Here is a 15,536-nt window from a genome sequence, read left to right on the forward strand (position 1 = left end):
ATTCTTGTTGGTTGATTAAGCTTCTGCTCACATGCTTAGATTTCGGGCTAATGCTCATATCTGAGCTGTGAGCCTAACCTTTTTCCTTTAGAGTTTTTGACAGTTTAGCATGGAATATCATTAAAAAAAATTCCTTTTCTTTCAACCAATACAGTTCTTATTACCCTTGTAATAAAATCTATATAATTCTATCCATCTAGTCTTTAGATGAGCAAATTAGCAGATTAATTCTAGAAATCTGGGTCAATATAAAGTTCCTAGATGGCATAAGACATGTGATCTTTATCAAATTCTTCATTCAATGGACTTTCTTTTTGCTGCCGGCAGGAGGCACTGTGATTGTGGAGCCTTTGACTGATTGGCTACTTGAGGGTCATCAATGACCCAGCAACTTGATCCATTGGAGAGGTGCTCAACTTGCAAAAAACATGAACACTTTTTTTTCCCAGGAGACCCATTAATATTTTCTGTTTCTGGAATTAGAGGAAAGTATAGAAACTCTATGTTGTTCATTATAAGGGCAGCCATCCAAACTGAGATCCCAGGTTGCAAAGATCTGTACAGCAGTAGAGTAGTGAGTACTGCCCCCCTCTGCTTGTAGTCCTGGGAAAGAACTTGTTTCTTGAAAAAAAAAAACCCACGTTTAGGAACCTTGATGAATTAAAAACCACGCTTCATATCTTTAGTATATATGGGGAAAATTCACCAAAGAGGTTTTCAACTTTTATATTCTCTATTTGATAATGTTATGCATTTAATATGTTTTATTTGCATCAACATATTACTTTTTGTTTATTTATTTTTTATTTCAGCATATTATGGGGGTACAAATGTTTAGGTTACATATATTGCCTTTGCCTCACCCAAGTCAGAGCTTCAAGCATGTCCATTCCCCAGATGGTGCGCACCGCACCCATTAGGTGTGAATATACCCATCCCCTCATTCCCCCTCCCACCTGTCCAAAACCTAATGAATGTTATTACTATATGTGCACATATGTGTTGATCAGTTAGTACCAATTTGGTGGTGAGTACATGTGGTGCTTGTTTTTCCATTCTTGTTATACTTCACTTAGTAGAATGGGCTCCAGCTCTGTCCAGCATAATGTAAGGAGTGCTAGATCACCATTGTTTTTGGTGGCTGAGTAGAACTCCATGGTATATACATATACCACATTTTATTAATCCACTCATGTATTCATGGGCACTTGGGTTCTTTCCACATGTTTGCAATTGTGGATCATGCTGCTATAAATATTTGAGTGCAGATGTCTTTTTTACAGAATGTTTTTTTTCCTTTGAGTAGATGCCCAGTAATGGGATTGCTGGATCAAATGGTAGTTCTACTTGTAGCTCTTTCAGGTATCTCCATATTACTTTCCACAGAGGTGGTACTAGTTTGCAGTCCCACCAGCGGTGTATGAGTGTTCCTATTTCTCTGCATCCACACCAACATTTATTGTTTTGGGACTTTTTGATAAAGGCCATTCTCACTGGAGTTAAGTGATACCTCATTGTGATTTTGATTTACATTTCCCTGATGATTAGAGATGTTGAGCATTTTTCCATATGTTTTTTGGCCATTAGTCTGTCTTCTTTTGAAAAGTTTCTGTTCATGTCCTTTGCCCACTTTTTAATGGGGTTGTGTCTCTTTTGGCAGCCATAGGTTGGGGAGGGGAAGGGGAGAACGAAGCAATATGGCGCCTGCCAATTGGCTTGAGTCTGAAGGGTTGGAGGTTCCCTGAGGGAGCTGGGAGCCTGGTGCCCTTTCCGTGAGAGGCTCATAGCTCAGAGGTGGCAGCCATCTCTGGCCTGGTGTCTGCAGGTCTCTCCAGCAGCTTGGAAGACCACCAACAGTGTGAGATGCAAGGGAGGGGGAATTTAACTGCTCCACCTACCCTTGTTGCTGGTCTCCAAGCCTCTCAGGATTTAGACCCTGCCGATGCCTTTCTCCTTCCAGTTCTGTCGACAACCTCTTCCCGTGGAGTCTGCTGTAGGTTCAGGTACCCTTCCTTCCGACCTTCATCCAATCTATGTTTGTCTGCCTGTTTGTCTCTCTCACTTTCATCTGAAATCTTTCCTTCTTGCAAAGACACTCTGGCTGAAGGTGTTTCTCATCCGCCATCTTGCCTCTGACTGTATTAACATTTTAAAAGTATTTCATTAAACAGATTACAGGTTGAATTTTGCTTATCTGCAATGCTTGGGACAAGAAGTATTTCTGATTTTGGATTTTTTCAGATTTTGGAAATATTTGCATTATACTTACCAGTTAAGCATTCCCAATTCAACAATCTGAAATCTGAAATGGTCCAATAAGCATTTTCTTTGAGCATCATGTTGGCACTCAAAAAGGTCTTGGAGCATTTGGAGCATTTCAGATTTCAGATTATTGGATTAGGGATGTTCAGCCTTTATACACAAAGCATTAGTATTGAAAATAGCAATGATAAAACAAATAAAGCAAAAAGTCTGATTAGCCACCCCACAACTACCCCATTCTTTTCTGCAGAAGTAACCACTATAGTAGGTTTTCAGTTCTATTACCTATTTGGGAGAATAAAAAGTAAATTACCATACTCTAGGGAAAAGAAGTTTCCAATTGGTAGGATGACTGGCTCTGGCTAAGTGGGTTTAAAAGCTGTTCCTAGTAATTCCGACTGCTTTGCTTTTTCATATGACTACCAATAGGCTGAATATTCAGTCATCTGAATGGTTATTTGAGTATGGTGTTGCTGACAAAATTTAGAGACTTTTTTTTAAAGAAGAAAAGAGATTAATTCCATCCCAGATATTTCACAAGTCTGCATAACGTGACTTTTCAACTGTTAGCCTATATCTTTCTATTGTATTGTGGAGTCAAATTAAAAGTCTAGAAAGCACAAGGGGAAAGGCAGTTTGAGGAAACAATGCTTCCATTTGGCAAGAATTGTACCTCTTCCTCGTGAGAAGAGAAAAAGCTGGGAGACAGCCAGCTGTGCTCTGAAATATTATTTTCATTACCTTATTAAAAATTCAAGAAATCAACTGATTAAATATAGAACAAGCACTTTTCACAATGCATTTTTTTGAAATGTTTATACAATTAATGTTGTTAATGAAAGGAAATGTGTAGAAAATATTTGTAAAACTGGTTTCTTGGTTTCTCTTTTCACAGACCTGATGTGGGCTACAGAGTTGTAACAGACAAAGGATTTAACTTTTCACTAGCAGATGAAGCTTTTGTTTGTCAAAAGAAGAACCATTTTCAGATAACCATCCACATCCAAGTTTGGGGAAGTCCAAAATTTGTTAAAACCCAAATGGGCTTAAAGCCAATAGAAATGTTTTACTTGAAAGCTTTTGGAATTAAGGTATGTCTTTTATTTAGTTCAGTTTGCTTCAGTCAACATTATTAAGTGATCCACTTGTCTATTGCTTCATAACAAACCATCCCAAAACTTAGTGACTTAAAATAATAACAGTCCTTTATTTGGGTCACAAATCTGCAGCATGGTCAGGGCTTGGCTATGAAAATGCACCTCTAGTCAGAAGTCAACAGCTGGGGAAGCTCAACTGGGCCATTTCCAAGATGGCTCACTCACATGCCTGTCAAGTTGGGGCTGGCCATCAGCAGGAGCTTAAATGTGGTGCTAGCTGGGAGGTCTTAGCGTTCTTCCATGTGGACTTCTCTACGGGATAGCTTGTGCTTCCTCAGACTATGGTGGATGGGTTCAAAGAGTGAGTGTTCCAAGACACAGGAAGTGGAAGATGCCAATTCCTTAAGCCCGGGCTCAGAAAATGGCACAGCATGACTTCAGACTATGGTTTTGTAGTCTTCAATGTACGAATCTTGCACTTCTTTTACAAAGTTTATTCTTAATTATTTTATTTTTATTAATACTGGGGTATTTTCACATGGGGTAGATTAATAGTTTTTACCAGATTCTTTGACTTTAAAAAAAGCCAAAGAACCACTAATTTAGTTTAACAGAGGGGAGACTGAGGCCCAGTAACGTTACACAATTCATCCAAGATGGCAAATGATGAACCTGGATTTAGAATGCAGCTTGTATGACTTCTGAGCAGTCAAAAAGTATTTAAAAGTATAACCTTGTCTCTGGTTCCCTAGGCGAGGGGCATTCATTGTCTGCATATTTTATTCCGGTGGCTGACCTGGGGTTAGGCACGGAGTCTCCTAAAATATGGCTTGGCTGCTACACACATCAGTTGCTCTTTCTCCAAACTGAGCTCTTAAACCAAACCAAAACAAAACAAAAATAATTACAGACAACAACAAATAATTATTTTTTTGATTATGGAAGTAATATGAGTTCATTGTGGAAATTTTGGAACATAATAGAAATGTATGAAGAAGAGATAAAATTCATTCATCTTTGGGATCCACCATGTAATAGCCTGATTTTTCTGTTATTAAAATTGATCTCATATTGCTAATATTATATTGTGAAAATAATGTTACATGATATTATTAAGAACTCCATAAAAATATGTACAAAGATGATGTAGTTTTCCATTGTAGGAATGTATCATATTAATTCCTTTATTATTAGAAGTTTTGTTTATTTGTAACTTTTTATTGTTAATAAAACTACAGCGAACACTCATCTTTGCATCAGGATAAATTCCCAAAAGGGAATTTACACATTAAAGAGGAACATTATTAAAATTCTTGAAATGGGCTGCCCAATTACTTTCCAGAAAGATGGTTACATTGTGAACACCCACAAGCTGTCTATTGTAGGGCTGGTCTCACATGAACTTGCCATTGTTCACAGAACAATAAGAAGAGTATGTAGCAGGTGCTGAACAAATACCACTTTATACATTCTATTTATTTGTATTGTATATCATATGTATTTCTTCATATCAGAATGTAAGCTCCTCACAGGGAGTTTTATTAATTTTGTTCACTTCTTATCTCTAATGCCTAGAGCAGTGCCTGGTACATAGTAGGTGCTCAATAAATGAATGACTGCATGCACGTGTCCTTTGAGCTGCTTTGCTCCTGTGTTTTGCTCCTGATGTTTTAATCATCTATTAGTCCACTCTGTATTCACCACTTACTTGAAATATTCTGTTGTCTTGTGTTTTCATCATTTAATTTCACATGTATTTATTTATTTTCTCACCAACAGTACACTGCTTTAAGGTAGGGACCATTGTCTTATATATCTTTTCAGTAACTTGCCCCTCCTGCTCAGTGCCTCACGTGGAAAACTCGCCTTAGAAAACTTTTTAAGTATTTGAATATTCTTTACTAATTAACATTTTTATAAATAATTAATTTATTAAGTAATTAATTTACTTTTTGTTGTTCCATACAGGTAGAAGCCACCAATCAAACAATTGCTATTGAACAGTCCCAAGCAGATAGGAGCAAAAAAATTTTCAATCCTGTTAAGTAAGAATTTCTTTTCTGAATTCCTTCGTGAATGTTTTGGGAAGAACTCTTATCACCTAATTTATTTTGCCTATTTAAAATGAAATCCACTGTAGAATCTATTATAAATTAGTAGGCTGGGTGTGGTGGCTCATGCCTGTAGTCCCATCACTTTGAGAGGCTGAGGTGGGAGGATTGCTTAAAGCCAGGAGTTTGAGACTACAAAAAATTATAAAAAAGATTAGTAATAATATGTTAATGTTATGAACATATGTTTATCAACAAAAGTAAAGTTGGCAAAATGCATTGAAATCATTGCAAAAAATTATTTATAAAAAGATGCATTTTAAAAATCATCATTATTTTTATAATCATTTATTCCTAACAATTTTGCTAACAACCTTACTAACGATTTTGGTGTCTTGAGATAGATTATGGCTAGATCTTCCTTTTAATTTTTCGTTTAAATCAGCATGATGCCAATTGAATTAATTTCAAGGTCCTAGATCCATGCTGTGCTGACGATTCATTTTTTTCCTTATTTTTTAAGTTACACTGACAGATGGCTGAGTGGGTTCCAAGGTAGAGAGCACATACAACTGGTAGCATCCAAAACAACATGGCAGTCCACAGCCAGAGTCCTCTCTGTAGAATGACTCGAAGTGAAATTTCCTTTTTGACTGATTTGGCTGGGATGCAAGAGAGACATCTCAGGAATTTTGACCCCGAGTCAATCCCATGTGGGCTGAGAAGAAGGCAAACACAGCACTAAACTTGCCTGGTGCATCCGGTTCTCCCTTACCTGGGCAGGCTGTGTGTAGCCCTCCTTTGGGGGAAGCTGCCTCTCACTGCTAGGCTAGAAGGCAAATCTATGACGGAGATGCAAAGTTCGAAAGGAACCCAGAGAAATGCTTCAGTCAGGAGGTGAGTGCTGTCACAGCAGCGGCAGCGGGATGCGTGGAATGTCTTTTCTCCCCATGGTGGAGGAAAAAGAACCCACGTGCAGTATAAGGAGCTCAGGGCTCTCGTGAGCCACAATCCCCAGGCTCACGCCTCTGTTAACAGAGCATTTCTTATTCATACCCTTTGTGTTGTTCCATGGCCTTGCCTGGCACTTATTGCTGACCATGCTGTGGATAGGTGATTAATAACCTGTGTCTAGAATAAACTGTCTTTCGCATTGTGATGCAAACTGGGGCCTAGACATACCTGAGAGGCTAAGAATGGATTAGATGTGACCAGAGACTCCGTGTTCTCTTACAGTCTCTTGGTATTTCTGCTGTTTGTTTTAGAATCAACCTATTGGCCGACCAGGTCACCAAAGTAACACTGGGACGATTACACTTCAGCGAAACCACAGCAAATAACATGAGAAAGAAGGGAAAACCAAATCCTGACCAGAGGTACTGGTTTTCCTGTGTACACCGCAGCGTGACCGGGGACCTTATCTGACCAGGATGTGCCCTCCTGGGGCCTCTCTGATCCTCCTGGCCCTACCAGCTGGCACACTGGGCCTCCCTAAGCCACTTCCCTCTCTTCTCTGACTCTCCCAGTTCATGAACGTATTTCCTTTACCTATAGACGTCTTTCTTCTCCCATCCTCATGCCCTGCAATGCCCACTCCCCTGGCCAGTCCTAACTCTGCTTGCCTCCATTGTTCTCACAGTGGTCTCCAATATTTTTGGCACCAGGGACCGGTTTTATAGAAGACAATTTTTTAATGGACTGGGGTGTTGTGGAGTGTCATGGGTGTCGGGGGAGGTGGAGTGGTGCAGAGTTCAGAGTTCAGGTGGTGATGTAAGGCCTGCTTTTTAACAGGCCACAGACTGGTACTGGGCCATGGCCCGGGGGTTGGGGACTGCAGCTCTAGAGCTACCACATGTTTATGTCTCATTGCCATCCGAGAATTGAGGATTGACTGCATTTCTGAAAACTGTGTGGTGTGCTAGTTGCCCATATAATGTTTTGAGTCCTGAAACTCTGCTACAACCTTTTTGATTAAACAAACAAACAAAAAAGCCCAAAAACCTTGCCTTTCTGATTTTGATCTGTGGTTCTCAAAGTGGTCCCAGGCCTAGCAGATATTGCAACATCTGGATGCTTGTTAGAAATGCAAGTTCTTGGGCCTCATCAAAGACCTACTGGATCAAAAACTCTGGAGATGGGTTTTAGCAATTTGTATTTTAACAAGCCTTCCAGGTGATTCTGATGCATGCCCGAGTTTGAGAACTACTGGTTTTAGAACATAGGTTTTGGAGTTGGACAAAATTGAGTTTGAATATTCGATACTTGCATTTACTAGCTGAGTGACCTTAGTAACATAACATAACCTCTCTGAGATGCATTTTCCTATCCTGTAAAATAGAGACAATAACTACTCTAATAGGGTTGTTCTGGGGATCTAAATAAAATAAGGTAGGTACACTGCTTAGTCCAGTACATGACACATTTTGAGTTTTCAATGGTAGCTAATATTAATAATGATAATTATTACTGATTTTCTTTAGATACAGAGGAGAACTCTTATTCTCTAGGAGTTGGACAATCTACAGTGTTACAGAGGAAAGTTGGTGAAGTTTTTTCATTTAGTTCTTAGGGAAGAAGCTTCTCTTATAGGAATAGTTTTTATTTTGACTTTCAAGCAACGGTTTCATCTTAAAATTATCCCGTAGTGATGAAAATTGGCTTGGGAGTAATTGGAGGGGAGGTTCAGGCTAGAGTCAAGACCTGAGGATTTTGAGGGCTCAGAATACATGGCGAAAAGCAGGTTGGGGTGGGAAGGATCCAGTGTGGGGGTGCAAACCCTGCTGGGTCAGCCTTCATTAAGGCCTAGGTCATGTAGCTTGGGTGGCTCTGAACAAAGGGACCTCTAAGGCGGCTTCCTGTTGTTTGTGAGCCCCCTCCGTGACGTAGCAGTCTGTGCTGAGCCCCCCAGGGAGAGGGGCTGCTTTCCTGTTACTTTGGGGCCTGCAAAGCAGCTCACAGATACCTCCAACTGTGCAAAGGGCCAACACAGGACAACAGCAAGTGAATCAACTGCTCTCTTGTTTCGCTGGGGATGGGGATAACGTAGAGCAGAAGGGAAAAGGCAATCTTTAAATAAGCAAACTCATCTGGCTAAATTCACTATTGATTAACTGTTGGGTGGTATTTGATTGCTCAAATGATTTCTCCATTCCCTGATGTGTTGGCATTGGTCTGCTATCTCTGAATTAGATACTTCATGTTGGTGGTTGGACTGTATGCTGCTAACCAAGACCAGTTCTATCTGTTGTCTGCCCACATCTCCGAAAGGATCATTGTAAGGGTAAGCCCAGTTCTCTGACTTTCCTGGATCCCGCATGCTTTTCTCCCTCGTAGGTAGAATTTGAATTTTCAATGGCGTGCTTGAAGTATGCTATTCCAATGATGGTGATGATAGTAACAGCAGAAATTATTATTTTAGTTTTTACACAGTGGTTCTCAACCAGGGGCAATTTTGTCTCCCAGGAGTCATCTGGCAATGTCTGGAAACATTTTTGGTTGTCATAATGGACATCTAGTGGGTAGAGACCAGGGGTTCTGCTCACACCTTACACTGCGCAGGACAACCCCCACAACAAAGAATTACACCTTCCCAAATGTTAGTGGTGCCGAGGTTGAGAAATACTCTGTGTTCTAGGCACTGAGCTAAATAATTTATATATGACATCATTTTACATTGCTATACGTTTACATTATATTCTTTCCCCCAGAGGATCTGAAGCTTCAGAGGCTAAGTAACTCATCCGTGATCACGCGGTTTGTAAATGATAGAGCCTGGAAAATAACCTGGTTCTCTCTGAGCCCAGGGCCCACAGGGTGGGAAAGTGGTAGGGAGGCTTTCCATGTCCCAGAGTGACTGGCGAGAGCCAGGTTTCTGGTTCCCTGCCTACCACATAGCAATGGCTCGGCGCGTTTTGCTGAATGAATGATGGGTCACAGCTGTGGAGGGAAGTCTTGGCAGCCGCGGAAACATAAAGCTGTTGGCAGCTGCAGCCGCAGCTGTGTGAGGTCAGGCTGGCCGCCGCTGAGAATGCCAGGGGCATGAGGTAACAGGTAACCGCAGGCCTGGCAGCCCTGGGAAGGGCTGTTTGTCACGGGTCTTTGAAGCGATACAGGGAGGACATGCAGACTCCAGCAGGGACCATCATTCACTACGGGCATGCCCACGTATGTGGCTGTCAACCTTAGGCTCTGGGGAGAAGATCTGCCCATTTGGGGAAGTGGAGTCTCTCCTTGTCTGCCTCAAGCTGTTCTGAAACAAAGGGCCCTCTGTAAATTCTCGTAGTCAATTAAAAATAATAAGCCACCTATTAGTGGAAATCCTGTGACTATGTCTCAAAGTTTTAATGGGGATGAAGTAATGATAGCAATGAGGTAAAACACTTACGTGTTCAGCTATCCCAGGGTGAAGGCTGGGCATACGTGTCCCAGGCTGCATTTTTGTGGGGTCTGGCATAACCTATGGCAATGAAGTTCCCCTGGGGCAGAGGCAGGCGGGGCCCTCTCCTTTGGTCACAGGCCAATCAGAGAGGTGCCCGTCCATCCCTCAGCAGGGGTCAGGGCCATCTTTGACATCTCACCTGATGTAATCTGGGATTGCTTAGCTGCATAACAAATCTGATTTAAAGTCAAGTCTGGAAACCTAGGTTGCTTATTATTTTTGATTTTTCTTAGGAAGGAATAAAGACAGCTAATGCCATTCTTTTCAGAGTTAGCATAGAGTAGATATCATGATGGTGCTGTCCTGAGCTGTGTAACTTATGCTCGAGTCAGACAGTCTGCTAGTCACCTGCAGACTTTGAATAAGTTACCTAGTGACAAGGTTTCTCCATTTGCTGCTGGCAGCTCCTGCAAAGCCAAACACCCCTGCTGCTCAGGTCCACACCATAGCAGTACAAGAGGCAGGGAGCTCCACTCCTAGCACTCCGTTAACTCTCTGTTAATCGGCACCCCCTCAAATCCAAAGCACAATGATAGTTAGCTCACAATGATGACTCTGGGAAGCTGAAAGTTTCTGCAATTCATATTCAGTATGAATATCAAAAAGATTAAATTTTACTCAGCATACTTTGGGTGTCATGTTATTCGCTACATTTTTATTTTAAAAAAATGATTGTATTCCAGATTCAATAGATTTCTCCTAGCCATAATTTTTGGTTAAAGAGAATACCCTATTCTACAAATGTGCTGCGTAACCCAACGGTTACTCTAACAGCAATGAGAAGAAGAGTAATGATATTAACCCAAACCCTTCATCCCCCCAACTGTAAATGTCTTATTGATATTATTTTATTCTAACCCCAAAGGCAAAAGTGAAAATGAATGCAGAATTTTCAGTTTAATTGTTTAATGTTTAAACCAGCCAAGAGAAAAATTGAATTTAAGAAATAGTGTTATTGTTTGAATCAGTGAGTTTTCGAAATGTCTACAGAATACATTTCCTGCCCCCAAGATTCTAGAGGATCCTATATAGATACATACATATGAACTGGGCAGAGGGCAGACCAGCCTACATCCCACAAAAGAGCCAGATGTGGCCCCTTAAGCCATGGTCTAGTTCTTAGTTAGCTCTAGAATGAAGGATGGGGGAAAGAATTTGACAAAAAGACATTATGAGCCCCGACCACATTAAATGGAGAATTGCAAACTGCATTTAAGCCAATCCAGAGTCATTTTGAGGTCTAAGAACCATTCCTCCAAATGTCGGAGATTAATGTTTTGCTATTTGATAAGGGTGATTGTACGAGGGTTAGACCTAGATGAGTTTCAGGCCTCCAGGAGGGGCCCAGGACACCAAGCTTGTCTGAATTCTCCTTGGGGAGAGAATGGTGGGTAGGGCTCAGTATTTGGTCATCTGGGTTGTCAATCAAAATAGCTTTAGAAGTTTATTATGATCCTGTAGTATAAATTGACCAATGTAAAGGAAATTAAGGTTTACTCTAAAGAACAGATTTATTTCCCAGGTCTTTGTTTCTGGCAGCATTCCCCAGCGGAGTTCCTTCAGATTCCCCTTGTTAATCATTGGGCTTTACTTTAGCTCCACTTTCCTCCTAAAACATTTAATTAAACCTGGCTTGCAGGGCTATGTTGAAAGCAGGAGGGATGATTACTTTTGTCTGCCTTTCAAAGACACTCTAGGGTGTCCTCATTTTGAAAACTAGTAAATTATTCCAGTTTCTTTTCCAGAAGAATAGAAATGGGCATGTCCCCAAGAAATCCTCCTTTACTGCTCTGCACACCGCACTGCCATAAGGTGGGAAGCCAGCACTTGGGGCAGAAGACTACGTAATGGTGCGGTTGCAAGGATGGCAGGGGATGAGGGTAGAGCAGAGCCAGCCCAGGCACCAGCTCCGTTTTCGCTGGCTCTTGCCCACTTCTTACCACAAACCTACCTTCCTTCTCCTCTAGCATGCATGTGCGCGCACACACGCACGCACACATACCCTTCTTCTGGAGATCAGATGAATTTTTATTTATCCGAAGGAATCAGTTTGTGGAGTAACATCTGTTTTACTCTGTAGCTGGGACTCATCAGAGCTTTCTGTCAACTATTGAAGGGGTAACTCATGACCAGGAGTACATGACAACAAAAGTAGTCCTCAAAGTGTATTATGAATAAGAGTTTCCTGGAGAGCTTATAAAAACACAGACACCTGGGTCCCATTCTGAAGTTTTTGCTTCAGTAGGTCAGGGATGCCTGGGACTCTGCATTTCCAGCAAGCTTCCGGGGGATGCGTTTGCCACTGGTCTGCAGAGCACCCTTGGAGTTGCACCAGGAGAGAGCATTTCAACTCCCGTTTTCTGTAGCCCTTTAAAAGGTGCAAAAATTGGTTTCTTAAGAGTGATCTAGCACCTCTTTCCTGGATTGTGCTTGAGCCCATTATCCAAAGTGAGGTATCACAAGATCAGAAGAATGGGCTCCACATGTACTCGCCATCAAATTGGTACTGACTGATTAACACTATGGTGCTCACACTGTAGTAATATTCTCCAGGAATTAGGGGTTTATGGGGGTAAACTCACAACTAACGGATGCGGTGAGCATTGTAGAGGCGTAGGGCATGCCTCCAATCCTTGCTTGAGTGAGGCAAAGACGTAAAATGTAACCAAAATGTTTGTACCCTCATCTCCTGAAATAAAAATAAATTAAAAAAAACAAAAGAGCTGTCTCTTAAGAGCTTGATTTCTTAAGAGCTTCTTCAGGTCAAGGCCCCCTATTAGCTCTTTGATGGCTGCTTTTGAATCCCAAACAATAGCAAAACAAAGAAATTCCAACTTTTCATTCCAAATTTAAAGTAGGCCTCAAATTACTAGTGATGTTGTTTCCTATTCCAAGTGCCTGCAGGGGGCGCCATTTACATTGTATTTTTTTGCCTGGAAACTGCAACGCTGCAGGTGTGTTGCTGACGAGAGCAGATTGAGCATAAATGAAACAGTGGCTGCTGGGGCCCAGCAGAGTGTGTTGAGAATGAATTTGAGACTGTTCATCCTCATTTTTGCAAACTGTTCACACACGCATGATTTTAATTAATCCCACAATAACTCTGTGAGATGCATTAAGAAGACATGATTATCTTTATTCTTCAGAGGAGGACAGTGGTACAGAAAGATTGACTACCCCAAGGTCACACAGCCAGTTTGTGTTATAACATAGACTGGAAGCCTTGGGTCTTCCCTAAATATATGAGGCTGTGAGACAAATAATACAACTATTTTAGAAATTTTAATTAATTTTTGTGTTTGATATCCATCAACCATTACTGGGCCACATGTGAATACAAACTCATAATTCCAGAAAGAGGTAGTATATACTAGTTTGCTTTGACATATGAAGATTTTTGGATTCCAGAGAAGGGAAATGAGTTCACAGATCTTACAACATTTCCTGTTGCTGATGAGGACCTCTCCCTAGGGCTATATATTGAGAACATTGTAGATCTGTGGCCCTTTCCAAAATGATGTGAACATATTTTAGGGATGTGAGTTTTCATCTGATGAAAACCAATTGAGAATGTTGCAATCGTTCCAAAAAATTAAATCTACTTATATCTGCTTTTCCAGTATCAAGTTACCACCATGATAATAATTATCTCAAAGCTCATTAAGAAAAAAATCCATCACTGTCTTATTTTTATTTTCTTGAAGTGGCTCATTATGTTCAGAATAGAGCAAAATACATCACCATTTTATATGGCATACCTCTGGATTTAGTTGATTGCTTTCTATAAAAGGATTTGAGTCAACGCCAATTTGCCATTCACAACCAAGGGGGCTCTCGGGACCTTGCAGGAAAGCTCTTTGTTCAAACGAATTCACACAAAATAATGTTCAAAGTTCTTACTTTATATTCTTTTCCCCTCCACGCTCCCACCCTGGTCCTTGCTATTCTTTCCCTCTTTTGTTCGTCAAGTGTCAATGGTTGAGTCTTCCAAGCAGCTCAGGGTTCAGACAGGTAGGAGTGAAACTGGAAATTGAAGATACCTAAAAGTTCTTTAACTGAACCCAAACTAAGAACTAAACTTTGTGGGTTTTTTTAAATTATTTTTTTAATTGGTAACACGTGCAGACAGCAAAGCACTCAATACCAAGAGAGTATATAGTGGAAAGTGAATTTCCTTCCTACCCAGTTTCCACATCGCCAGTCTCCATCTTTGAAGAAACCATTGTTACCGTTTCCTGAGGAGTCTTCAGAGATAATCTGTGTGTATTCTGGTTGCTGTGCTTGCATTGGCTCATTTACCACCAGAAAGGCAAAAAGTGAAGTGGTTATATTAGTCCCGACATTTTAGATGGTCAGGGTCCCAATTGTTTGTCTAAAGTTGTGACAACCTGCCTTAAACACACAAAAATCATATTTAGAAAAATGTCATAATTTTAAAAACAAATTAATTTTGTTGTGAGGATTTTGAGGGATTTAGAGATCTCTACTTAAAGATATTTGAAAATATATTCAGTGGCTACAAGGAAGCAAGCCGAAGAGAAGGTAATACAGTGGAAAATTCTTTGGCAAAGGATTTTATTCAGGAGTGAAATCTCCAGAACTTTGTCTAGTCCAATAGTTTCAGTTGGATTTTTTTTTTTAAAGACTGCCAGGTCTACTTCTAGGGAGCACCACTAAATAGGCAAAGTTAGAATTATTATTTAATAATCAGAGGAAGTATAATTCTAGCTCCAAAACTTATTAGTTTTTTGGCCCTTGGTAATTTATTTATCCTTTTGGAATGTCAGTATCAATAAAATGAGGACAATAGTACATATCTCATAGAATTGCAGGATGAATTAGCACACAACAAATGCAGCTGTTATTGTTCTTCCTTCAGTACCATTTGCGATTAGGGAATAGTCAAGGTGTATTAAATATATTACCACTTGCTTGTCAATTATGTATGAAATAAATATAAAAGTGTTTTGAAACTGTAAGTGGGCTAGCTAAATGCAAGGTATTTTTATTTATCTGAGCTTTAATAAATTTGTAATATTTTCTGATGTAAATTCTGATTTTAAGTCATTTTTGTTATTATCCCTGAAATAATTTTTAGTTTTTTTCTTCTTCATTATCCACCTAGTGTAATTGATCCTAGTCTCAATTCCAGATAGATGTAATAGAGATTGGATGTTTCAAATCACAGCATACAGAGTTCCTGCCAGTGGGGGCTGAGTGGTTGGGGGAGCCTTCCTGGCTCTCCTGGGCCCCAGAGTTACTTGGCCGTGCCAGAATGTTCCATCCAATGTAGGACTCTTGTGTGAAAGACTTAGATAACATTCTGTTTTCCTTTGTTCCGAAGACTAACGTGATCATCTCTTCCTGATACTGTAACTTTAATTGTTATATATTTCTGTGTTTTTCCAGGCCTCTAACCCTGGGCAATTTGAAAATGACAGTGATGCATTATGGCAGCGAGGACAAGTTCCAGAATCTGTTGTCTGTCATGGTCGAGTAGGAATAAACACAGATGCACCGGACGAAGCCCTGGTTGTCTGTGGCAACATGAAAGTGATGGGGACAGTCATGCATCCCTCTGACAGCCGGGCAAAGTACAACATCCAGGAGGTGAGCCCGGGGGCAGGCCTGGGCCCCTTCTCTGACACCTCAGTCAGGTGTGCTGGATGCTCTTGGCCTCTGACCCAC

At 40.6% G+C, this 15,536-nt stretch overlaps 1 protein-coding gene across 1 annotated transcript in view; it reads left to right on the forward strand.

Annotated features, from left to right (window-relative positions):
- MYRFL (myelin regulatory factor-like) overlaps positions 1-15,536 on the forward strand; it is a 145,427-nt gene that overhangs the window by 46,937 nt on the left and 82,954 nt on the right. The window contains exons 7-11 of the mRNA XM_012642037.1: positions 3,158-3,353; positions 5,328-5,404; positions 6,676-6,786; positions 8,600-8,690; positions 15,258-15,458. Coding sequence (XP_012497491.1) covers positions 3,158-3,353; positions 5,328-5,404; positions 6,676-6,786; positions 8,600-8,690; positions 15,258-15,458 — 676 coding nt within the window. The remainder of the gene's footprint in view (positions 1-3,157; positions 3,354-5,327; positions 5,405-6,675; positions 6,787-8,599; positions 8,691-15,257; positions 15,459-15,536) is intronic.

Source organism: Propithecus coquereli, unplaced genomic scaffold (assembly GCF_000956105.1).
Source record: "Propithecus coquereli isolate 6110/MARCELLA unplaced genomic scaffold, Pcoq_1.0 Scaffold172, whole genome shotgun sequence".
In the NCBI taxonomy this organism is placed as follows: domain Eukaryota; kingdom Metazoa; phylum Chordata; class Mammalia; order Primates; family Indriidae; genus Propithecus; species Propithecus coquereli.